Source organism: Lepidochelys kempii, chromosome 2, assembly GCF_965140265.1.
Source record: "Lepidochelys kempii isolate rLepKem1 chromosome 2, rLepKem1.hap2, whole genome shotgun sequence".
NCBI lineage: Eukaryota > Metazoa > Chordata > Testudines > Cheloniidae > Lepidochelys > Lepidochelys kempii.
In genome coordinates this window covers 56,450,698-56,478,373 of record NC_133257.1, presented here as the reverse complement: position 1 = coordinate 56,478,373, position 27,676 = coordinate 56,450,698, and the positions used below count along the sequence as shown (strand labels likewise).

Genomic DNA, 27,676 nt, shown 5'->3' with positions numbered 1-27,676 from the left:
ATTCATGTCATGTTTCTTCAGCTGAAATACTGTAAACTCGTGCACTAGCAAACTCAGTGATAATGTATGGTGTATAAACTAATGATGAGTCCTCTTTTGAAAGTGTTTCCATTCCCCATGTCCTGTGAATATTCCACATCTTGTTTATGAAATCACAAAATAATTTGAGGGGTCTTGTCTTACCGAGTGCCCAAAATTTCCTACTCCTAGAAACTCATTCAGCCTGACATTGAACGTGCTCCAATCTCTAGCCCCCTAATATCTGACTGCTGGCTGCTAGCCACTGGCTGCTGCTGCTGTTACATTCTTCATGGCCTCAGTATTGTGCCCTCAGCTTTGCAGTATGAGTGGCTGAACCATCCTGTGCCTAAATAATTCCAATTTATATGCTGTTAAATCTGAAACAGATGGTTCCCTGGCCCTCTTTCATGCTCTTAGTCATGCTGTTTCTGTAGTTTCTCAGAGATAGAAGTTCAGGTAACTGACGTATTTGTTAGTTAAAAGCTTTATTGATCCTTGCTTTCGAACTTGTAGGTGTGTGAGAGAGAGAGGGACAGAGAAAGCCAGAGCAAGAGAGTGAGTGAAAAGGAGCAGGGCTTTGAGTGTCTGTTGCACTCCACAATGAATGAACTAAATACTTCTCTTTTATGCTGCTGCTTGCATGCCCTGTAAGCTCACTAACACAGATCAGTGACAAACCGTTCTTTAAAGGCATTCCCATGGACTGTTCTGAGCACTAACTTTGTATGCTGCATTGTATGTTGTCTGAGTTACCAGATCTACCTTATACTCAGTCATTGCCTATATAAATTGTATTTCCTGTTACTTGAATACTGATGTTTTAAAACAAAACATATACACCTCCCATTATCACCATAAAATAATATTAAGAAATCAAGATGAATTTAATCAAATGAGGCTGGGGGGAAAACTGTAAGAGAAAAGGTAAGAAGTACTGAGAAAAAAGAGGTTTGTCTTTTGCCTCTTTGTTGTATAGCAGCAGTGGGTGTGATACAATATCTTAACCACCTACATTAAAAAGATGCCACCCAATCATTGTGTGTTCTGTGCAAAACTCATCCCCTCCCATTTTGGCTAGGAAGAGACTTAGAGACTGCCCTTTCTGGATCATACAGTCTGTAATATATAAAAGCTGTTAGTAGCTCCTGTAGCCAGCAGCTTCAAAACTAGCAGAGTTTTGTTCTTTGAGGGTTTGTAACAAGACACAGTCCTCATTATAAGAGTTCACACTACAGCATACGAAAGAGCTGTATAAATTGGGATCACAGTGTACTGTATTGATTTTTGGTATTACACAGAGGTAAGCCATTCAGCTCAATAAGTTTGCTTTGCATGCATTTTTATTACGGTTCATCACTTTTTGCTGGAGTGAGATTTGAATATTATTACTAAGCTGTCCTATTTTCATGCTTTTTATGTTCTTTGCCTGTTAGTTTGTATGTGAGGCATTATCAGAACCATGAGTGCAAGCAGTAAAAGACATGCCCTGGAATGTATTTTTCATCCCCAGTAAATAAAATTCTGTGAGATTCCTTGCAGTCTGCCCAGTTAGAACAAGGGGTATGGTGTGTAGTAAAAAACGGATGGTGTGTATTAGTACAGTCAGTGTGCAGAATGTGTATCTGTAATTATGGCAGTCCATATATGATGGCATTTTATTTGACCTTAGTTTTTAAACCTTCATATGAATGTTCACTTTCATACACTGTGTTATGAAGGAATAGTTCTAGATTGCTTTGTATCAGAGATTTAACAAGTTGGGGGGGGGACTTTTGATCTTAGGGGGAAAAAAGTTTCCTTTTTGCTATCAAGCCATAAATTTGTGTATAGAATCACATCTTTTGACACCTTTTTTCCACAGATCTGCTCTCTGCTCTCCTGCCTTAAAGCTGAGCAACCCTGTGGCCTATCTTCCTCCCTTGGCCCTAAAATGACAGTAATCTCTGCAATCAGTTGTGCCTTCTTATTTTTCATTCTATGTGAAACAAGTGCAATAGCATTACCCAATTCCACTGACCTATTCCTCTCAAACAAAAATTTCACTGACATTGAAGCAGCTTTGGCAGCTCACTTGGACTCTGAAAAGATCCCCAAAGTCAGGAGGAAGCGATACATTTCACAGAATGACATGATTGCCATCCTTGATTATCATAATCAAGTCCGAGGCAAAGTCTTTCCACCTGCTTCAAACATGGAGTATATGGTAAGTGGTTTTTCGTTTACTTCTGAGAGGGGAATAACATTTCATTAGACCTGCTGGAAAATATAAGAGACTATAAATCAGTGATTTCATTTTCCAGAGCCAAGCCAACATTTTTTAGTTCAGTAAACAAATGATTTGTAACCACTGTATGGCTTTACTATAACATGTTTTTTTTTTAGCTGAAGTATTGTAATGAACAATAATAAGAGCTAAGAGCCAAATTGTGAACCCTTTACTCACCCTGGTGAACATTTACTCTCACAAGTAGTTCCAATAAAGTCAATGGGACTTGAGTCAATAGGGTTACTCATGTTAGTCACTGCTCATGAGGGTAAGTAAGGGGTATACAATCTGCTTTTAAATAATTAGCATCTAAACCAAGTGATTAAGATCCTAATTATTAATAGTTCAGTTACTGAATTACTAGGGAGAACACTAAGTCCTAACACTGGTGTATTTTTTAAAAAAATTCATCCCATGAACATTGCTAGTCTCTTCCACATATATTATTTGCAGAGATTGATTTGTCTGGTGATCATGGTTTTCATTTTGCATGCATATTTTGTAATTCATATAATGGTTTTATTTCTCTGACAGATACAGTACTTGTTTAAAATTTTTCTCTAAACATGTTGTATTTACTCAGAAATCAGTGTTCATGATATCCCTAGGTATTTTTTCCCTCTATTGGCTAAAGTTCTTCCTGGGAAATATCTTTCCCTACAGTATGCTAACTGAACACACTAGTTATTTCCTCATTATGATTTCATGCTTTGTCATTGAAATGACTGGTCAGCCAGTGTATTTGTAATATGTGTTTCAACTTTCAATGCATGCATACTTTACTACTCTAATGTAAAAAATAGGCCAGTTAAGCAGAAGTCCTTTTACTTACTAAGTAAAGAATTCACATTGTTTTTAAAGGGCAGTCAAATTTTGTTTATGGAGTATAATATTCACTTAAAGACACAGGAGCATCTCAGATGACAACAGCTGGTTAACAGATTTAAGAAACATGACACCACTAACATGACATGCAGAAAAGGGGATGATGGTAGTAAAAACAAACTCCTCCTCTTTAGTAGCTAATGATTAACAATTTGGACTTCTCTCTGTCACAGATGTTACCTAAATCTGGGTTTGATCATGCAACATGCTGAGTATCTCCCAAGGGCACCTCAGAGAACTGAGATTGTGCCAAACCTTGCAGCATCAGGCTTGTGTCTCTGATGGAGATTGAGTTTGACGTTTGGTTAAGTGGAAAGGTCAAAGGCAGAAAAAAATAAGAAGGTCAAAAGTCAAGCTCAATCAGCCTTTTAATTATTGAATTCTGTGACTGATGTGTTTCTATTGATTCTGTATAAATAAACATCACTGTGATGTCTGGGAGAAGGGCCGTCTAGCCTCACCCTCCCTTTGCCTTGTGTCTTTTGGAAATGTACTGTGCAATTGACTACAATGAAACCAGCTGAAATTCGCTTCAAAAGCAATGTCAGGAAAAAAAATCATATTCTCATGGGTTTTGTAAAAGAATCATTCACAAGACAAAAGTAAAGAAATTGTGAAGAGCAGGAAAGAGGAGGATGGCGCCATTCATTTAATTTATTTGGGTGAATTAACACCTTTCAGAAACTGCTAGGGCTTCATTGCATATTGCTGGGCATTCTGCTGGGCTTCACCCCGAAGTGGTGACCTTTAGAGCTGACAGGTCTGACAAAGAAGCAAGATCCTGCCGATGGCAATAGGGGTGAAATTCATGACAAGCTACATTTTACTCCTTTTCTTGCCTTCCTCACCTAGAATATCTTGCAACCAGCCATCCAGCAGTTGTATCTATGCTGCTTTCAGCATCAGCCAGTTCAGTAGCCACCAAGACAAAAACTACGCTTCCTCTGAAGCACTGCTTCCTGTTTTAATTAGTCAGCAGGGGTCACAGTGGCAGTGATGTGTTCCATTGTTTCCTCTTTCAGAGTTCAGAGAACTTGGGCAAAAGGACTAGAGATCACAATTCAGTTAGATCTGCAAGTTGTAGCTCAAGACACTACCAATAATTCACCTAGCTGCCCACTCACCCAACAGCATTCTATTGGAGTCTTATGGAAAGCTTGGATTCCATTGTGAGGCCTCCATGTAATTTCTTCATGAAATTTCAGTATGTATAATTTCATCAGCAATGTGCTGTTGGGAACATCAGGTCTCTGTTACATTTATGAGGTTATGATATTCAATATCCATTCCTACATACAATATTTGGGACATATTGTCATTGCCAATAGACCAAATGTATCATGCTGAACATTCACAGAATTATGTCATCCTACCCTGAGGCCCCTGCAAAAGGGCAATCATTGTCTTAGTCACCTTAAGATAAGGGAAAAGCAGGTCAGATGCAGGAGAACTTTGAAATACCTGAGGATGCTGTTTCAGTGCATTGAGTAGACATCTTGGTGAGGCAAGCTGAAAGTGGATCATTTCATATAGTACATCAAAATAGGGATGGGCAAACTGATTTGGAAAAAAAACCCCAAAAATATGTTGTTTCTCCTTGTTTTTTCCCCACTGTCCAAACAAATCACATTCTGCTCTTTCCCCCTGATTGCATCCTTTTTTTCCTCATAAAGGCCCTATATTCTTATTCCTTTCCACTTTCTCAGTCCCTTCTACTGATAAGGGTTTAGGATTTAACACAGGACCCCATACTCAATTCTCATACCCCATCAATTCTCTGCTCCTCCCCCCATGCATGCTTGTCTCCTTTAACATCTTCCGACCCCAAGTCTGTTCTGCCTCCCGTGCAATCTCTACATTTAGTAATACTTTGAATCCATTGGGCATTATGTCATCTGCTGTGCTGAGACACCTGTTGTCTTAAATTCTTACATGTTACAGGGCTTCTCTTGGCTATACTCCTGATATGAGGAAAGGCCAAGAATGCACAAGATTTGTATACGGTAGCCAGCTAACTTATTGCCAGACCTCTTGAGATTCCATGACACATTTAGTTTGATAGCCAAATTGATAAGGACAATGGGATATATTTTTATTGTTGCCATGCATCAGTCTCAGACATATAAAAGTAAAACACATACATTCTGGTCCTAACATTTTTATTTGGATTTTGCACTGGCAAACATGAAAGGTTTGTGTTATCTGACATTATTATTTGAGACCTGGTTTTCTTCTGCTTATATGGGTTTTACACAAGTGTAACTCCATTGATTTCAAGTGAGTTACTCTTGTTTTACACCAGGGAAAGCAATAAAAGAATCAGACCTATTGTATTAAGCAATATCTGATGCAGAGTGTTAAAGAGAGAGATAAGGTGTGTGAGGTAATATTTTTTATTGGACCAACTTCTGTTGGTGAGAGAGACAAGGTTTCAAGCTCCACAGAGCTGATTTTCAGGTCTATATAGCTCAATAGCTTGTCTCTTTCATCAACAGAAGTTGGTGCAATAAAAGATATTTCCTCACCTACCTTGTCTCTCTCATATCCTGGGACCAACATGGCTACAGCAACACTGCAAACAGATTATTAAAATCAGTTAATCTATTTGGGCCCAGTTCTGATTCTACTGGTAAACATACATTCCTTTGCTTTCCTGTTTCACAACTTTTGCCTACTCAGGACTGTGTGCATTTGAACATGTGCTAACAATATCATACAGGGGAAATTCATAACTTTGCCTATAATGTTGCTACATACATTTCACTGTGATATTATTGACCTGCAAGTTATTAGTTTCCAACTGATATCTCACCCAGTGTGTATTTAGAAAGCATCTTCAGGTTCACCAAGAGCTGTATTGAGCTCCCAAATTCATTTCACAGAATGCCATAAGTATCCATTGAATGGTCATAACTTTCAAATACTATTAGTTGGATTAAAACTAGAGAGCTAAAGGTGAAAGTCTCTGTATAAACATTCCTAGCCATCCAGTTACTCTTGAAGATGCTTTTGAAGTACACACTGGGTGGTGGATAGGTCAAGTAAATTGAAGCAATTTTGCTTACCATTCCAAGCACCTTAAAGAGGCTTATTTGACACCTGAAAACCTTTCATCATAAAACAACAAAGTGAGATTAGTTGGTTTGTCCTACAGCACTCTGGCACTGCTGATAAAATGCCTTGTTGTTTATAGACTTTGGCACATTAGCATTATGCAACTAGTACTGCTGCAGGTGTCAATGTACTAGTTTCTTTTTTTCTTTCATATATTTCAGAAGATGTTTTGTTTCTTGAGCTGTTTGCCTTTGCTCATGTGCATGATCCCATTGAAATCAACTATGCTTGTAAGGATTGTAGGATAAACTCCCTTAGGAGTCATATATAATGGGTTGGCCAGGATCTCTTAGTTCATACAGTCTGTCCCAACCCCTTGCAGAACTGTCATCTTCATTAAACACATATGGCAGTCTACTCTTGAACATGCATAGTGATGATGTCTCAGTAACATCTCTTAGCAAATAATTTGCCTTAGTATAACCTGTGAAATGTTTTTGGCTGAACATCATGAAATAAGAAAAAGAAATAGGGGCTACATTAGCATTAGAAATGATTTCCAAATGACTAACCTAAATATTTCCAAAGAGATTATTACTCTTTATGTACTGTTTGTAACCATCTAATCAAATGTATCTCCCTGTTCCATTTCATATCATTACCTCTCAAGTATTTACAGAAAGTTGTCTTCTTTGCATCATTTCTCTAGGTTGTATGATACATATCAAATGTCTTTAATCTCTTTGCATAGGTTATGTCCTACCATGTTTTTATTGATAATACATGTAAATTACAGTTATATCCACTTTAAGGCTCCTTTACCAGAGCAGTGAAAGGCAGCATTTGTGTAAATGAAAATTAGGCCCAATAATTTTAATTGGTGGATTGCTAACTACCTCAATAGTACCAACACAGGAATAACATACAGTGGACTTTGTTCAAGAAGTTATGTCTGTTGAATTGTCTCAGTCACATAGTTCTCAAAAATCTCAAAAATATAAATGGTAAAGCTTGAAATAAAGTAATGGACAGACAAGTCACAGATTCTGCCCTATGTTAAGGCTGCTTTCTGTCATGCCAGCAGAACAAATTGGCTCTAAATCTGGCGTATTCAGGACTAATGTACAAGGATCTGGTGTCTGGACAGGGGACATTGCAGTGTAAAGGGGCCTTAGTTGTGGCTTCCCTGTGCCCCAGTGGTCCACTTCTGCTGTATTGACCTCGGGGACCACTGGCAGCCAGCATAAGTCAGAGCAGCTTTTAGGATGCTCTCACTTACCTGAGGGAGTGAATCAGCATCCCACCAGACCAAGTAAAGCTCTTACTGTGTATGTCAAAAATAAAAGCCAGGAAGTGTTTCATAGTGAATGATTGGAGAACAGTTTGAAAGATTAACAGAAAAGACCTCCACTGGAAAACATCCCTTCTCTGCAAAATTTGAAGAACTTCTCAAACAATAAAATGGTAAGGAATGCCCTGTTTAAATTTGCTTTGGCATGAGAACTCCTTTCACTTGTTTTAGGCATAAATGTTTTGGAGTGTCTATGGTAAAGTGTGGATGAATATTTACATTATGTAAATGTAATATCAGCAGAAAGCCTTCTGGGAGTTTGAGTCAGAGGGGGAAAAGAAAAACCTAGTGAGGTTTCTGATAGAAAGGCAGTAACTCTGAGCCCTAGGAACTGAACATTCATTCATTATTAAATATAGCACCTCTTGAATTTCTTGGCTAAAAACAAAGACAGACATTTTTCACAAGACTCCTGATTCAAAGTACACAAAGTACTTAGCTTCATACATGAATGGAGAAGGTAGTGACTTCAAACCTCTACATTTTTATCCTCTTTCTACCTCTGAGACAAAACTGAGAAAGAGAATGTGTTCTCCAGAATTGTGGAAATGTGCATGCCAAAGAGAGCAAGAGACAAAAACTGCTGAGACACCACCTGCTCTCTATTAGATGGTGCAGTCCAGTTATGCTTACTATAGTTCATACATCCTCTGCAGTTCTCCAATGTGGCCCAGAGCCAGCTTGACCCTGAGTGTGAAGGTGTGGCCCAGAGAACAATGGTTCTCTATATCTTCATTCAATGCCTGTCAACTTGTATCAAGATGGAGCATCACATGTTGAGACTTATCACTCCTTGGACCATATTTCTATTCTGAAGAACAAAGCAGCTCCTATAGGGTCTTTTATGTATGTTACATCTCTCTTTCTGATAGAATTGTTTGGAAAATGGTAAGTATTTTCCATGAACATTTTCAAAGGAAATGGAAGAAGTTTTTTTCTCTGAAATGTTGTTTTTCAATGAAAATCCCAAAACAATAAGTTTTTGATATACCAAAACTAGAAAAGTTTCAGGTTTTTCATATAAAAGAGGATAATTTTGAGAGAAACAAAATTTCCTTTAACATTTTTGTTCTTGAATAAAAGACATTTCTCTTTGAAAATATTTCAGATGAAAGATTTCAAATGACTCTTCCTTCAGGCTCTTGGCAAATTATCAGTATGATCATCAGTTGGATAAAGTTAGATCCCCTTGGTACCTCTTCCTGAGTAAGATCGTGCCAAATAAAATGAGTCTTGGAGTAGGTTAGGAAAACACTGAATATTTTGAGGTTTGTAACTCTTTCACTTGACTTTTCCAAAAGATACACAAATAATAACATATGAAAGAAACTTATTACTATTACATTTGTCAGCCTACTGATTTTTTTTCTTTGCTTGTTACTGTTTTAAAGCCTAGTTCTAAAGATGAGAAGAAAAACAGAGAATTGAAAGAAAACTATTTGGCCATTAGTGATGGGCAAACCTGAAACAGTTAGGAGTATAGGTTTGGACTGAATAGGTACCCAAAAATGTAGATATTTATATAAAACTTTATCTGTCCCTCTTGTTTCTGCAAATTGGCTTGAAGTCTCATGACAGCAGGCTTTTTGTTAGATTTCGAGGACATCTGATCCTGGTCATGCTGGAAATGAATACCATAGGAGCGGCCCTCTTGTAGGATTGCCAGTTTTGGTTGGACATATTTCTGGAGGTTTCATCACATGACATAATCTTTCATTAAAGATTAATCTTTAATTCCTGGAGACTCCAGGACAATCCTGGAGGGCTGGCAACCCTTCCTCCTTGTAGTATTTCAGCAATTCTGCTTACCAGAAGTTCAGAGCTGTGTTATATATTTTAAATGTTAACCAACTGTCTTTGAAACTCAGAACAATTTCCCTTTGGGTTATTTTATGTGAACCTGTTTGCTCATATTTATTTGCAATAATATCCAAAATGGAACTACATCTTACAGGTGGCCTTGTGTGATAAATGAGCATTTTTTCTTTACAAAGTGGACTTTTAGAATTTCTACCTACATTTTCAAATGTATGCTGCATGTATTAAGGCAGAATTTAGACACACACTAGGTACTAATTAGTTACAGTATGCGTAGTAATATTTCTAACAGGTGGCAGTTGAGAGCAAAGAAAGTATTCTTATTCTTAGAGAGAGTCAGCCTTGAATCCAAATGATCTCACAGCCCAAATAAATATATAAAGCTTGCCAAATCTGTCTATATAAATTCCAATGAGCTCATATGTTTTCATCACACAGTATGTACTGAAAGAATGAGAGAGAAGAGAGGAGGCATTTTCAATCACCCTGCTAAAAAAGCATGCAAGCAGAAGGAATGCTGGTTGTTTTATTAAGCTTAGGGCCAAATACTGGGTGTGGGGGGGGTCCTACATATCCACAGAATATCTGAAAACATTTTAAAAGTTGCGAGTCCACTGTACAGAGGGGCCAGCAGAGAATCTGTGCAGGGGAATTCTGCATCTCTCTTCACAATGTGGTAGGTCTCCATAGAAAGGGGTACTAGGTGCGTGCCAGCATGGCCAGTTGGGATCTGCACACTGAGTGAATCACCTTGGACAAAGCCCTGCACAATGGGACAGCAGCAGGACATGTTTGCTGTTCCTCCCCATGATTACATTTGTAGCTGTACTCTAGCTGTACAGACAACAACACATGACAAATATGTAGTCACATTGCTTCATGCACCGCAGGAAGGAGCTCAGATGCTACAGTGATGAGCATGGTATAAGAACCTATATAAGAACAAAATAGACAGCCTAGCTGATAGGGGCCAAGGATTTCATTCCTCAGTCATCTCATTTCCCCCTCCCATTCCCCAATTATTTCTTTTTTGTCACAGAGAGAAGTCTTTTTGCAAAGGATTTTCTCCTTCCCTAGGCTTTACTTTTTATGAAGAAGTATTTCCGATCTGCACAGCCAGTTGAATAAATAAGCAAAAATGTTTGTCTTGTGAAAAATAAAATGGGCAATTTGATGTAAAAAATGTAATGGTTTTGATGGACCATCAGTAAAAGTACCTGCCGTTTTCTCTTTGGGCCATCGTGGTGGTTTGGTTTGGTTTGTTTTTTGTTTGTTAACTGAAAAGAAAAATCCATCAGCAGCCACAAATATAATGTAAATGAGGCCACAAATATAAAAGAAGTCTGCATGTTAGTAGCCAAGAGGATGTTGCTTATATTTGCATGACAATATGGCTATGTCAACACTTAAATCGCTATAGCAGCATAGACATTCACTACAGCAACAGGAAGGGTTCTTCTGTTGCTGTAGTTAATCCATTTCCCCAAGAGTTGGTAAACTCTTGGAAGAATTCTTCCGTTGACCTAGCACTGTCTATACTGGAGGTTAGGTCAACTTTACAACATTGCTCAGGGGTGTGGGTTTTTCACAACCCTGAGCAACGTAGCTGGGTCAGCCTAATTTCTTAGGTTTCAGAGTAGCAGCCGTGTTAGTCTGTATTCGCAAAAAGAAAAGGAGTACTTGTGGCACCTTAGAGACTAACCAATTTATCTGAGCATAAGCTTTCGTGAGCTACAGCTCACTTCATCAGCTGTAGCTCACGAAAGCTTATGCTCAAATAAATCGGTTAGTCTCTAAGGTGCCACAAGTACTCCTTTTCTTTTTCCTGATTTCTTAGGGTACACATGGCCTCACAATTACTTATCTCCTCATTTTATTCACAATCTGATGCTGTAATTATGCATGTGCAATTAAGGTTTCAGGTATGTATACAACTACACATGAAAGACTCTCTACTCCAAAAGTTTACATCAAAGTGATTTATTTAAATTGGTCAAATTAAAATATCTCTCTATTTGGGCAAGTTTATTATCTGTGCAAGGAAAGATTAAGATCTCATACCAACATGGGACCAGTAAGAAAACAGAGGTGAGTGTGGCTAAACTCCATCTGTACTTGTCCCATAAACCTAAGATCTTTCCAGTATTCCAGAGTAGTTCAACATTTCTCCTAAAATGATCAGTAGTTTAATACTAATGTAATTTAAAGCATTGTCATTACCTTTCAGAGTTAACATCCCATTAATATGAATTGGCCAGTTAAGGCACCTGTCTCTTAGCAGGGAGACAACACTATACTTACTCATATTTATAAAATTTTATTTGTGATTATAAGGGCTAGAAACTTAAATATTTTAAATGAAAGCACAAATTATGCAGAAATATACGGGCGCATGACAGAAGTGCCAGTACTATCACTGAATACCTTGCCTGATTTGTCCCTTTCTACACGATGCCCTCTTACCTTTCCAGCACCTCTTGCTGCTCCAGACAACCTTCTACCCTTTGTAGAGTAGGAGAAAAGAAGAATGCTGTACCTCCTATTTTCTCTTTTTACACATCATAGTAAGAGAGGATTAAGATAAAAACATTGGCACTGGTCAAAAAATTTCCATCAAAACTTTTTTCCAACGGAAAAATGCCTTTTCAACTAAATTAACTTTTTTAAAGTTACTGATTTCCTTGAAAAAAAAGGAAAATATTTTATTTATGGATCTTGAGTCTGACTTCTCACAAATTCGGAGACTCATTTATATATTTGCTGGAATACTTGCTTGCATTCAATCGCCAAAATCAGGAATTCAATCACCAAAATATAACTCCTACGCAATAGACACAGTTAAAGAGCTGGCTTTAAAAACACCATTTCAACTATAAATAGGTATTAGTGGCTTAAGGAGCTATTCACAATCTCAAAAATAGAGATACTGCCTGAATCGATGCTATTTTACCTTCCCGTAAAAAAGCTCAAAGAAATTTTTCTACTGTAGTCCACTTTTGGAGTAAGCCACTAAAAAGAAGATCGTAACAACACTCCTAAGCATAAGAAATTTAGTAAACTGCTGACAGACCTTGCTGGTGAATTTGGAATAAAGCAGTAATTTCTTTCCAAGGGGAAAAAAAAATCACAACACGTCTTGCAGAATTTAAAAGTCAGATCATAAATCTCAGTGATGATAGGGGCAATATGGGTGGTTAAAATTATGCATCTTCTTATCTTTGTTTCTCTGATAATGCATTAAGGAGATGAGGTAGAAAACTACCTCTTTAGTGAGCGATTGATTTATTGAGTGGCTATGGATTTTTCCTTTGGTACAAGATTATCCAGTGGTGGAATTTTGATAATTTTTCATAACAGGGAGGAAACGATTGTGTCAGTATAAATCAAGTCAAAGAAATATACTCTATTATAACATTTAAAAGCAATATATGCACATACACACAGAGGTGTGGGATTGCCTGTTTATTTTCATCAAGTGGAGTGTGGTGTTCTCCATGCACCAGTCTGAGGTTCAAAGTTCTCTACTGGTTTTCCCTTTTGACTTGTGTTAGGCTATGAGACTTTGAGGCTGAATGTAGCTGCCTCCAGAACTGGTCAATACCATTCTAAGCTGTCTAGAGAAGTTGATGGGGTGTCATGTGAAGAGCCCTATGCTTCTTCCAGTGCTATCCAGGGACTGAAAGAGGTCTGTATACCAACTCCAGCTCCTCCAGGGCTGTGACTGGGACTGAACCAATGCTCACACATGGGCACTTCTCTTGTAGACCCTTCAATCTGCACAGATTTTAAGCTTCCATTAAATATACATAGAGTGTGTGTGTATTTCTAGCCCTTCTAGTTAAGAAAACCTTCAGGCTGTCACCTGATGCAGTGTGGTTCATGAGCTACCAGGAATTCCTCAAACAGACAAATTGAAACAACAGTTCTGAAAGGAATTGCTCCATATAGTTTAATGTGATGCGAACTCTGACATCTGACAGTAGCAGTTTAAACATCAGCATGGTTTGCATATTGTATTGCTGAGAGCATTTAAGCTGAAACATTTAGCTGTGCTTGTTAACGCTACATGACCCCACTTTTCCATGATGACTGAACATAATGAGGGAATACAATCACAGACTTCATTTTGCCCCCATTGAAGTCAATGGGTGCTGAATTAGACACTGCTTTGAAATGGGAGTAGATTAAGTGCACTCCCAAACTGTTAGTGTGCATCAGCAGGGTCCACATAGATAGTTAGTGCACGGGAGGTTAGCACAGGGTAGATTCACAGACCATCTTGCCGAAAAATAAATATTCACATAGACAAGCCCTAGACGAATGCTTAACTTTGAATCCAGTGATAAATGCATAATGTGTCGTTTCAAGATAGGTTACAGTGGGACGTTAGTCTGCTCTACACTGAAACCAGTAAGTACTCCTCCAAAAGAGCAAACCTAAAAAAAAGGTGACATGAATTCTATTATAACTGAGTATTCATATAGCAGGCACTCAATGAATGCAAGAGAAAACTGCTGAGGTGCGTGTACAGAGTGAAAATGGTATGTGCTCTCTGCAGGCCAGTAAAATCTGAGTCATTAAAGTCTGATATATCCCAATAGCATACTCAGAAAAATGGAGAGTGTTGATTTTACAATTTGTTTTGTTTTAGTCAGTATAATTTAACCATGACTTTGCACATTCATCGTCTACAGATGCCCTTAGCAAAGCTTGTATGTTCAAACTGTCATGAACAGCTGCTGCCAAGTGCAATAGTGTATTTAAGAATAAGCATATTAAATATTTTACTTCACTAATAAAACAGAAGTAATTTTGTTTAGAGACCATTTTAAAAGGTGCACTTTGCTCTTGGGAAATTACCAAGAAATAAATATATCTAGAAATTGAAACCTATGTATAGTATAAGTCAGCAGCTCTTTAGCAAGCTTGCATTAGATTTTGTGAAAGCAATGGTGATGGAGGACTTCTGACTGCAGACATCCCCAGCAAAGTTAGAAAATACATTTTTTTTCCTTGTCTCAAAGACATTTGTTTCATGGTGTGACAGGATGCTGTTAACAGCTACAAATTGGGCACTATGGAAGCTACAGTGGAACCTCAGAGTTACGAACACCTCGGGAATGGAGGTTGTTTGTAACTGTTAGCAAACTATATTGAAAAATCCTTATGAAAGAATACTAGTTTCACTTCTTACAGTTCATTCATTATTAGCAGTATTTTTTACACTTTCCTCTGCTATTTGCTGTACTTGATGGGAATGATAGGATTTACTGTACTTCTTGCTTGAAGAGAGTAAAAACAACAACAACAGGGATGAAATTCTGGCCTCACTCAAGCCAGTAATAAAAAGAATTATGTCTTATTTTATGTTTCACAACTCCTAGCAACTTGTACTGTTGACTGAAAATGAATAATGATTAATTAATAAATCAAAAGAAACACAGTATTTTAGGGGTGGTCTCATCAATGCCATAAAAAGAGGGCCTTACTGCTTCCCTGCTCTGATAAGATACTTCTGCATGCACAGCCTGAAATTGTATGCACGTTTCTCTTTTGCCATCCAGACAGAAAGTTAGGCTGTGATCCTGTCTATGTGGAACACTCATTTAAGTCCACAGGGGTTACGTATATGGATGGCTTCCAGAGACAGGCCCTTAGTTTGCTGAATACAATCAATACTTTCTTTCTTTCTTTCTTTCTTTCTTTCTTTCTTTCTTTCTTTCTTTCTTTCTTTCTTTCTTTCTTTCTTTCTTTCTTTCTTTCTTTCTTTCTTTCTTTCTTTCTTTCATAGAATCATAGAATATCAGGGTTGGAAGGGACCCCTGAAGGTCATCTAGTCCAACCCCCTGCTCGAAGCAGGACCAATTCCCAGTTAAATCATCCCAGCCAGGGCTTTGTCAAGCCTGACCTTAAAAACCTCTAAGGAAGGAGATTCTACCACCTCCCTAGGTAATGCATTCCAGTGTTTCACCACCCTCTTAGTGAAAAAGTTTTTCCGAATATCCAATCTAAACCTCCCCCACTGCAACTTGAGACCGTTACTCCTCGTTCTGTCATCTGCTACCATTGAGAACAGTCTAGAGCCATCCTCTTTGGAACCCCCTTTCAGGTAGTTGAAAGCAGCTATCAAATCCCCCCTCATTCTTCTCTTCTGCAGGCTAAACAATCCCAGCTCCCTCAGCCTCTCCTCATAAGTCATGTGTTCTAGACCCCTAATCATTTTTGTTGCCCTTCGCTGGACTCTCTCCAATTTATCCACATCCTTCTTGTAGTGTGGGGCCCAAAACTGGACACAGTGCTCCAGATGAGGCCTCACCAATGTTGAATAGAGGGGAACGATCACGTCCCTCGATCTGCTCGCTATGCCCCTACTTATACATCCCAAAATACCATTGGTCTTCTTGGCAACAAGGGCACACTGCTGACTCATATCCAGCTTCTCATCCACTGTCACCCCTAGGTCCTTTTCCGCAGAACTGCTGCCTAGCCATTCGGTCCCTAGTCTGTAGCTGTGCATTGGATTCTTCCATCCTTAGTGCAGGACCCTGCACTTATCCTTATTGAACCTCATCAGATTTCTTTTGGCCCAATCCTCCAATTTGTCTAGGTCCTTCTGTATCCTATCCCTCCCCTCCAGCGTATCTACCTCTCCTCCCAGTTTAGTATCATCCGCAAATTTGCTGAGAGTGCAATCCACACCATCCTCCAGATCATTTATGAAGGTATTGAACAAAACCGGCCCCAGGACCGACCCTTGGGGCACTCCACTTGATACCGGCTGCCAACTAGACACGGAGCCATTGATCACTACCCGTTGAGCCCGACAATCTAGCCAGCTTTCTACCCACCTTATAGTGCATTCATGCAGCCCATACTTCCTTAACTTGCTGACAAAAATACTGTGGGAGACCGTGTCAAAAGCTTTGCTAAAGTCAAGAAACAATACATCCACTCCTTTCCCTTCATCCACAGAACCAGTAATCTCATCATAAAAGGCGATTAGATTAGTCAGGCATGACCTTCCCTTGGTGAATCCATGCTGGCTGTTCCTGATCACCTTCCTCTCATGCAAGTGCTTCAGGATTGATTCTTTGAGGACCTGCTCCATGATTTTTCCAGGGACTGAGGTGAGGCTGACTGGCCTGTAGTTCCCAGGATCCTCCTTCTTCCCTTTTTTAAAGATTGGCACTACATTAGCCTTTTTCCAGTCATCCGGGACTTCCCCGGTTCGCCACGAGTTTTCAAAGATAATGGCCAATGGCTCTGCAATCACAGGCGCCAATTCCTTCAGCACTCTCGGATGCAACTCGTCCAGCCCCATGGACTTGTGCACATCCAGCTTTTCTAAATAGTCCCTAACCACCTCTATCTCCACAGAGGGCTGGCCATCTCTTCCCCATTTTGTGATGCCCAACGCAGCAGTCTGGGAGCTGACCTTGTTAGTGAAGACAGAGGCAAAAGAAGCATTGAGTACATTAGCTTTTTCCACATCCTCTGTCACTAGGTTGCCTCCCTCATTCAGTAAGGGGCCCACACTTTCCTTGGCTTTCTTCTTGTTGCCAACATACCTGAAAAAACTCTTCTTGTTACTCTTGACATCTCTTGCTAGCTGCAGCTCCAGGTGCGATTTGGCCCTCCTGATATCATTCCTACATGCCCGAGCAATATTTTTATACTCTTCCCTGGTCATATGTCCAACCTTCCACTTCTTGTAAGCTTCTTTTTTATGTTTAAGATCCGCTAGGATTTCACTATTAAGCCAAGCTGGTCGCCTGCCATATTTACTATTCTTTCGACTCATCGGAATGGTTTGTCCCTGTAACCTCAACAGGGATTCCTTGAAATACAGCCAGCTCTCCTGGACTCCTTTCCCCTTCAAGTTAGTCCCCCAGGGGATCCTGGCCATCCGTTCCCTGAGGGAGTCGAAGTCTGCTTTCCTGAAGTCCAGGGTCTGTATCCTGCTGCTTACCTTTCTTCCCTGCGTCAGGATCCTGAACTCAACCAACTCATGGTCACTGCCTCCCAGATTCCCATCCACTTTTGCTTCCCCCACTAATTCTACCCGGTTTGTGAGCAGCAGGTCAAGAAAAGCGCCCCCCCCCAGTTGGCTCCTCTAGCACTTGCTCCAGGAAATTGTCCCCTACGCTTTCCAAAAACTTCCTGGATTGTCTATGCACCGCTGTATTGCTCTCCCAGCAGATATCAGGAAAATTAAAGTCACCCATGAGAATCAGGGCATGCGATCTAGTAGCTTCTGTGAGTTGCCGGAAGAAAGCCTCATCTACCTCATCCCCCTGGTCCGGTGGTCTATAGCAGACTCCCACCACTACATCACTCTTGTTGCACACACTTCTAAACTTAATCCAGAGACACTCAGGTTTTTCTACAGTTTCGTACCGGAGCTCTGAGCAGTCATACTGATCCCTTACATACAGTGCTACTCCCCCACCTTTTCTGCCCTGCCTGTCCTTCCTGAACAGTTTATAACCATCCATGACAGTACTCCAGTCATGTGAGTTATCCCACCAAGTCTCTGTTATTCCAATCACGTCATAGTTCCTTGACATCACCAGGACCTCCAGTTCTCCCTGCTTGTTTCCAAGGCTTTGTGCATTTGTATATAAGCACTTGAGATAACCTGTTGATCGCCCCTCATTCCCAGTATGAGGCAGGAGCCCTCCCCTCACAGATATTCCTGCCTGTGCTTCCTCCCGGTATCCCACTTTCCCACTTACCTCAGGGCTTTGGTCTTCTTTCTTTCTTTCTTTCTTTCTTTCTTTCTTTCTTTCTTTCTTTCTTTCTTTCTTTCTTTCTTTCTTTCTTTCTTTCTTTCTTTCTTTGAAGTATCTTGGTTCTTTGGATTACATTTTATCAGATGCATTTGTCTGTGGAGAATATAACCTTGGGATTTCTTGTCTATATTTTCAACCTTTCCAAATCCCTTGATTTATTTATTTTTTTGTCCTGATTCATGTTTGCAACATCTCCCCATTTAGTGTCAACTGCAGCTACACTCTTTGTTCTCTATTCCAAGTCACATGCTGAATAAAACTAGCCTAAGCACTAATCACTGCAGTATATCACTGGACACATTTATCCATCTCCAAATGCAAAAAGCATTGTTATTTATCATTATCCTTTGCCAGTTTACAATCCATTTCATAGTGCTCATATATAATCCTATTTAAAGTCTAGTATTAGATAGAAATCTATGGAGACCATGTTGTCACCATGTCTCAGTGAGTCACAACTGAGAATACCAAATGCAGGACAGACTGATAAGAAATAAGGCAGACACACCCCAAACTGGTGGTCATTCTATCATTAGAGTTTACCAAATCAGTAACATAAATGAGGTTCGGTATCACCACCCTAGTTAACAAGAAGCCAAAAACATAGCCCCCTTATGCATTCCAGCCCTTGGCTCTCCACCCAGACACTTAGACTTTATGATGAGTGGTTACTGAAAATCAGTTTAATCAGAATTGGGGTCCTTCCAATCCCAAGGGATCAGCCACTTAGCCAGGTCAATATATAACTCAGATCTTACCCAATAATCATGCTGGTGCCAGTCCTTCAGTAACTAAAATCTAAAGGTTTAATAATAAAAGGAGAGAGTTATAAATGGTTAATAGATCATATACATACAACTAATTGCAAAGTCCTTGTACCAAGTTTGTAGCAGTGATGGAATAAACTGCTAACTTGCAATAGCCTCTCTGGAATCATTCAAACAAATTGGGGTAATCAGTCCTTGTTTAGAACTTCTTTGTTAGAAATCCAGTCCAGAGAAATGAAGCAGGAAATGAAGACAAAATGGAGATGTTTCAGTTGCCTTTTTATATCCTCTGTCATGTGCATGGAAATTTACTGTCCCAAAGCCTGCAGCCCCTGTTTGTGGAAAGTTACTGTCCGAAGATGGAGTCCAGGGTCACATGAGCATATCACATGTTCTTACATGGCTTGCTGACTCACAGCGTTGGCCATTGGCCCCCTCAGTGCCTGAGGCATCCTCAGGGAGAGCTATATGGGCAATATGAAGTATTTTTTATGGCCCATTGTTAGAGTGAAGTATCCTTAATGAGCCATCCACATAGAATTGATGCATCCGATGAAGTGAGCTGTAGCTCACGAAAGCTTATGCTCAAATAAATTTGTTAGTCTCTAAGGTGCCACAAGTACTCCTTTTCTTTTTGAGTATACACTGAGACATTCATTGAAACAGCAATTTCATAAAATCAATTAGCATTCATAAATTTTACATAGACAAAATTCTGAAATCTTCACATGCAGTCACAGATGTGAGTTAGAACTATAGTACCATTTTATTCCAGGACAACCCCATTACTGCAGCTCTGGGCACATAGGACTGTGAACTCAGCAAGTTTTGAAGGTTCACTTTGGAGGGTGCCTTTTTGGAGGGACCTTTACTGTAATTTTTTCCACTATTAGCCTTCTAAAGCATGGCCTTTAAATTGTTCCTTATGTAACTCTCCTCTCTCTCCCCCCGCCCCCTATTTCCTTCCCAGGTTACTCAGGGACAGGCAACCCTCATCTGTTGCCAGAGGTAACACATAACTGTGGATGGGGGGAGAGGGGTGGCACAGCTGAAAGATTCTGGGGGGACAAGTGACTACCCCACATATTACCTCTGCATCCAACCCTGTGACTGACCACAGTGGGCAGTCTGTAAAGCAAGCAGTGGGAAGCACTGGGACTCCAGCAACAGGGAAGGAGTCCCATGTAGCGGGGTAGGGGGGAGCTCAGCCAGTCGCCCTGCTGCTGCCTCCCTCCCTGCGTTGTACAGACACATGGCCAGCACCACTGCAAGGGGGAGTCACTGCCTCCTTGCTGCTGGGAGGCGGCCTGAGAGGTGGCCTGAGAAATCTGGAGAGGGGGCATGTGACCCCATGTGACTACCCCCACATTGCCTCTGCCTTACATCATTAAGGATAATGGAGACCCTGGGGGTCCCAGATGAGATGGACAATTAGGTGGGAATCCTCTAGTCACCCACAGACTCATAGACTTTAAGGTCAGAAGGGACCATCATGATCCTATAGTCTGATCCCCTGCACATTGCTTGACACAGAACCTCACCCCCCCTCTGCATTACTCCTCTAATTCCTATGAATATTGATAGCTGGCGGTGCCTCTCCCGGGACAGGCACAGTATACACCTATGGGTATACCTTGGTGGCCTCCAGGTACACAAATATGAATAATGGCTCTTATGCAGATAATAAACACCCAGAATAAAACCAACACAATTTTACTTAAAAGTTATCCTACCAACATACAATACAAAATGAAACAGACTCATATAGACTCGTGCTATATCTACACCAAAACAGTAGTGGTGCTGTAATAGCTCAGCTAATGGCAGCAGCTTTAAACAGCAAGTTTCAGCATAAACCTCACCCACACTCTTGGCATTATACCACCCCATCCCTGACTGTGCGCTCGCCCTTAAGTTTACAGTCCTGAGCCCTCTCTTGTGTTGGTGCAGTGGCCGAACAGGAGTTCAAGCCAGCACTCGGTAAGTCCAGCAAAGGCAGTCCAGGTGAAACAAGGAGCGAGGCACTTTTGTATTGTGACCAGCTTCAGTTGCACAGTAGTAGGTTGCAGTAACAGTTGTTATATTAGAGAGCCATAGCTTAGGGGTAACTTGTTCTTTACTCAGTGGTCTCTAAGCCAGATTCAGATCTTCTGCACAACCGACAGTCTTCAGCTCCTGCCCTCAATGCCTAGCTGTGGAGACAGAGACCATGAGCAAGGGCTCAGCACTAACCAGCTGTCATCTGTAGTGTAGTCTTAGCCCTGGTCATGTGTCTTCAGCCCGGCAACTCAATCACAGGACTCTGTCTCTGTTTCTCCTTGGCCCAGATCCAAAGGGGAGAAGCAACTGTCTGTTGCAGTTCCGTACTCACAAAATGGAGGCCGCTGACCCCCTGAAATAGTCTCTGACCCAGGAAGCTTTGTCCAGTCCCAGAGAGCATCCAGGGAGTGCATCATAGGATTTGCAATCCTTCAAAGTCAGCATAAAGTATCTAGAGGTTTGTCTAATCAGGGTATCTGTGAAAGGATTCAGAGGCTCCTCAGACAGGCGTGCCTATACTTACATAGTTCATTGGCTTTTATTTGTCCACTTGGCATTTAATTTGCTAGTTACCCAAATATAATTAGCTAGTTACCCAAATATAATTTAATTTTGGTTAGGTCTTTTTGAAATTGCTCAGATTCTTCTCTAGTCTAATCCAAATGTCATCCAAATATGTTACATTCTTGTGGATCCCTGGAGCATCCTACCTAAAATTGGCTATTTACTTTCTTACTACTCTTAGCTTCCTGACACAACCAGTTTTAATCCATGATGAGACTTCCTTCCTTCCAGTGGCTACTAGAGTTCCTCAAGAGATTCTTGTAAGGTTCTTCATCAAAAGCACTTCGAAAATCCAAATTAACTTAAAACTATCAATTCCTTCTCCTGCATCTCATATTTGGTTACACTAAAAGAGGGCACCTTTGAGTCACTCCATAATCCTAACGTCAATGATTTTTCTCAACTATTTTTCTAAAACTGAGATCATTCTCACTGGTCTGTAATTCCCAGAATCAATTGCAGCTCATTAGTTCATTGTCAAGAAATGGGCATTATGTGCCAAATTGTCCTCTATGATGTTTATCCCCAATTGTCCATCTTACATCATATGTGACAAAGTGTATGTTCCATTCTCCAGCCTCATTGGATGTTTTCGGTTTGCTTTTGTTTTTAGAGATATATTTTTGGCCTGGATAAAATATTTATCCGGATTGTTTGTTTTTTTCTTGCATTTCTATTTGTTTTTGTTAAAACTGATCTGGATCAAAAGCCTGAACTGGAATACCCTGAACATTGAGGCATTATGAACATGCATCTAAGTCTGGAGCTAGACTTTGTTACTTGAGCACAACTTTATTTTTTAAATATATTGGGATCTGCGCATATTCTATGATATTAGTAAAATATTCATTATTAGAGGCATTACCCTGAATATGTGTTCATTCTGTAAGAGATTATTGATTGCTGCTATTTATATTATTTGACTGACACATTCCTCTGTTTATGACTTCATAACTGTTTGTGGTTGAGTCAAACCAAAGATCTATGTGAACAAATGAGAAACAAGCAGAAGACACTATTTAACCCCTGAGGGGAAAAAATTCCCCTTTAATTCAAATATCCCTAGTAATAAGAAACTGTGTGCTGGATCATTTGTTCTCACAGTAAAAATCATGGAAGAAAACTTAGGGGGAAGAAATCACTAAAAGAACTCCTCACAGAATTGTTTGCTGATTATTGAACTGGGGAATAGCATTTGATCCCCTGTGGGATGAGCTATGGAAACACGTGCTCAGTGTGGATCCTGGAGGATGAGTTCCAAGGACACCCTCTGCCTCCACTCTGGTCCTTCACTTTCCTGACAACCTGGCTTCAAAGCAGGGCTGGCTCCAGGCACCAGCGTTCCAAGCAGGTGCGTGGGGCGGCAGTTAGAAAGGGGCGGCAGTGTTTCCGTGGCAGTGTTTCCTCTGTCCCGCCGGCCGCGGCGGCAATTCAGCTGCTGCCTCTCTGTTCTGCCGGCCGCGACAACAAATCGGTGGCAGCTTCTCCCTTTTGCCGTTCGCGGCGGCAGTTTTTTTCACTGCTTGGGGCGGCAAAAACTGTAGAGCCGGCCCTGCTTCAAAGAAGCCAGGCTGGCTATTCCACCTGCTGTGTGTAGGAGGTTTCATGGAATATGTTATACCATCTGAGGTTGCATTATCCTTTCTAGGATGTTCCACAGGACAATGTGTGTCTTCTTAGCCCTGCTCCCCAACAATTCACGGGATCCCCACTGCCCACTCTGGACTCTATCCAATACAGAGAGCTTCCAAAGACTCCTGGAAAGTGGATTGGGAGAATAGTGCCATAGGATGACCCTTCCTCCTACAGGATGGGGCACAGGTGCATACTTGGGGTGCTGGACTTTTGTGGTGTGGTCTGGCCCTCTGATAGATCTGACAAGTCCCTATACATGCTGTAGCCATGTTCTTGTGGATGCTGGAGATCTCTCACTGTATTTTATTTTTTATAAGACAGACAACATATTTTTCATGGGAACCACAGATTTAACATCAAGCATTATAAAAATCTTCTTCAAGTGTTGAGCTGTTAATCTGATATGTTATATTGACCTGATCATATCATATCATACCTGCATCTTGCATTTGTCTACATTTTTCACGACCATTGCTAAGGACTTTTTACTTTGTCAGGTTTGGGATGAAACTCTTGCCAAGTCTGCAGAGGCTTGGGCTGCAACATGCATTTGGGACCATGGACCTTCCTACTTACTGAGATTCTTGGGCCAAAACCTATCTGTAAGAACTGGAAGGTAGGTAGCTGTCATTTTGTAAATCTTTTATTTTATAAAAAAATTGAGGGCCATATCCTCAGCTGGTGTCAATTTCAATGGAGCTACACCAGTCTGAACATTTTAGCTACTGCGATGGCAAGAACTCAATTTGTTTACAGCTTATAAAGATTTTCATTCCATTCAGGAATATGAGAATTAATCATTGGCAAATATTACTGTAACCAAGGATTTCAGGTCTCCACAGAATAGTAGTTTGTGAATGACTGTACTATGGATGCCAGGCCAAATGTTCTAACATAACAAGTTTTGAAAAATCAACTTTCCCTCCCCCCCACGTATGTCTTTAAATTAATCTAGGTATCGATCCATTCTTCAGCTGGTAAAGCCTTGGTATGATGAAGTGAAAGACTATGCTTTTCCATATCCTCAGGACTGCAACCCTAGATGCCCTCTGAGATGCTATGGACCCATGTGCACACATTATACACAGGTTATATGAGTTCCATTCATCCTTCACCAATCTATAGTTCAAAATTGGACTTGTCTGTGATGTGTGTGTGTGTGTGTGTGTGTGTGTGTGTGTGTGTGTGTAAATAAATAATATTTCTTTTCAATGTTGACTTCACCATAAGAATAATGATTATTTATTCAGATGGTTTGGGCCACTTCCAACCGTATAGGCTGCGCAGTCCACACATGCCACAATATGAATGTCTGGGGATCTGTTTGGCGACGAGCTGTTTACTTGGTATGCAACTATGCCCCAAAGTGAGTTGCTTTCTTTTCATTCTGTTTACTTTTATACTTCATGCATGTACGGGTTATTTGATAGGACTGTTTACTCCCTTTTTCCAGCTAGCATTCCTGTCATGCTTTTATGCTGGGCCTGCTTCCCCAAACAAATATAATAATTGGAATTATAAGAATGTACTACTTCTGTATATAAACAAACCAAAGGGGAATAACAAGATGTGTATTTAACAAAAGCACATCTCATGATCTTTTATTATTGTAATGCTCATCCTTTGCATTATTCCTTTCCTCCACCTGTTTCTCCTCATTCCCTGGCTTTGTTAGGGAATCCAGTTCTGCAATCCATACTTTGGTTGATTTGCACTTACTGACATGAGCTGGCCCATTGTAGACGGGGGCCTTAAACTGTAAGCGCCTCAGGTCTCTTTTTTATTTTTTTTTTCTATCGTGCTGTATAAAACAACCCAAATAAACAATGATGAGTAGTACAGTTTTGATAAACTTTAAATGTCACAGACCCATAAGTGGTAAAGAACAGGGCAGTGAATGAGTGTCAGTAATTTCATTGTCCCAGCTGCCATATACATAAGAAGATAATTTTTAACTGTCTCTAAAGAGTTGCAACCCCCAAACAGGGAAATTTTGGGGAAAAAAACCCCAAAGAAGAAACCACTTCTATTTTGGGAGACAAGACTGCAGGTCCTTTATATTTACTAATACAATTAATATAAAAAATCGTGGCAAAGGAACTAGAGGGGGATCAGACAGTAAAACTAGAGCTGACTCCAATCTCCACACTTTGGGGATGTTTGGACTGATATTCCAATCAGGTTCCAAATATAATAACTTGAGCCTGTCTTTAATAGCAACCCAGGCATTATAGTGTATGTATGTATCAAAAATTACAAAAACAGAAAGTAATTACAAAATTATTAGGGTACATCATTCATTTCATTCAATTATGGCAAATGAATAAGAGGCATTGTTGAGAACTGCTGAATTATTTGATTCATTATTTGATGCATTATTAACCCTGTAATAATGATATGTTACATTTAGTTTCCTTTGTTCTGAAAATCCTGACATACTTTGCAATCTGTAGAAGAAATCCTGAGGTCCCAACTCAGTTTTTACTAGGCCCTTTCTCTATCAAAGTTATTAGCTCATGGCCGCTAAATATGGATGCCAAGGCTTAGAAGGATTTAAAAAGGGGTTAGACTGCAGTTACACCAGATAAGATAAAACAGTGTTTTAAATGAGATGTGAGCTATCATCCTTCAGAGCTTAAGCCAACTATTCACTGACTAGAGGTAGGAAGAAACATCCCCTATAGGCAGGTTATCCCATAACCTAAAGGGTTTCTAACATCTTCCTCTGAAGTATTTTGGGTGAATTCCTGGCTCCAGTGAAGTCAGTGAGACCAGTATTTTCATCCCTAGTATTTGGCCCTGTCAGATAAAGGATTTGGTATTACAAGGACCACTATTCTGGTCTGGCATGACAATTCCTATGTCCCTGTTTTGATGTCAGTGGAAATTTGCCTGAAAAGAATGAATGAAACTTGGCAAGGACTTCAAGGTCAGGACCTGTATATCTACATATAGGTCACACTTCACTAATCACTAAGTCATTTGCACCTCTCAACTACACAACATACCACAGAACTATACAATAGTTGAGGGCAGGAAGTGAAGGACGCTGTAACCGTTTTAAATGAGAGGGGTTTTAGAGGTGCAGAATAACATTATTCAAATTGGAATTTTCCTAGGACATCAGTGCTATACCTCCTATTAGCTGATGTATACCCTACTATAAACTGGTTGAAAAATATGCCAGGAAGTCCACATTGTCTTGAGTTTCTGATTTCAGAAACAGTGTTAAGAAAGGTTGTTTAAAAATGTGTGTATGGTTTAGACGTAATTAACTGATATACTTAATGTACAGCTCTATTAATCACCCATGATACAGTGAATGAAGCCAACATTAAACTTGTGGCACTTCCTCTAGATTACAGTATCTGTTCCCTGCTTGTGCCGTCTGCTGTGCCCATTTGCAATAGGAATAAGAATGTGTAAAGTATTTGAGAGACTCCTACTTTCTTCCAAGACACAACCCAAAGTTAGGCTTTTTGATCCATCTTTATTGGCTGGAAAGGGGGGAACGAGAAAATGCTTCACAAATAACTGCATTACTCACTGCTGTAGCACATCACACATATATTAGAAGGTTCTTTTCTTAGTGAAATGCAACATTTAAGTAGAAATCTAATTTTAGCTTTCTTTCTCCAGTGACCATCCTGTAATCCCAGAGTCAATAGTGATGGATCAATCTCTAAAAGTTTAGAGCTTTTTATAAGCATCTGGAAGTCTGGATGCTTATTCAGGTGACTCATTTGAGACTTCCCCACTCCTCATGCTTGCCTCTGCAGCCTGCTACCTACCTGTACCCTCGGTCCTCTAGCAGAAACTACGCACCCACAACCTCCAGACAAATCCCTGGTCCTCATGAAATCTCAATAGACCCCTGACTTCATCTTTCAGTGAAACTTGCCAACCATCTCACAGTTCCTGCACTCTTTTTACATGCCTTTGTGACTAGTCCTTTGTTTTCCCAGTTCCTTTGAGCAAACCATCACGAGTTCACACTCAATACCCAGCAAAATGGATCCCAGATCAGCTAAACCCTATAACAAGATCCTCAAAAGACCCACTCCCTTCTTGAAAATAAACATTACAAATATACAATCAATGAAAGTTTTAAAACTTTGCAACAACATTGTGACACTAATATCTTATTAACAGGAGCCCTCCAGTTGGTTTCTCTTTCTAGAGAGCAAAGTTGCAAAAGTCATTCCGAAAATAGTGTCTGTCAACAATGCAATATGAAAATATTTTATAACTACATGATGGGAAATCCATCACCCATACTTAGTTTGCACTTATTAAGTGATATTTTTTCTTAAGTTACTAAAAATATGTATTACTTTATATTTTCAGGGGCAACTGGATTGGAGAAGCGCCATATAAAGTAGGAGTCCCATGTTCCGCTTGCCCTCCTAGTTATGGATCAGCTTGTACTGACAATCTTTGTTTTCCAGGAATAACATCAAACTACTTATATTGGTTTAAATAA

The 27,676-nt window shown here is 40.0% G+C and overlaps 1 protein-coding gene across 1 annotated transcript; it reads left to right on the top strand.

The window, feature by feature from the left end:
- The first annotated feature begins 1,192 nt into the window (after positions 1-1,192).
- Positions 1,193-27,676, top strand: PI15 (peptidase inhibitor 15). The gene is made up of 6 exons (XM_073329382.1): positions 1,193-1,321; positions 1,883-2,224; positions 23,691-23,809; positions 24,149-24,281; positions 24,444-24,559; positions 27,541-27,676. Exons 2-6 carry the CDS (start codon positions 1,952-1,954, stop codon positions 27,674-27,676), a joined length of 777 nt encoding a protein of 258 aa, XP_073185483.1. The 5' UTR covers positions 1,193-1,321; positions 1,883-1,951.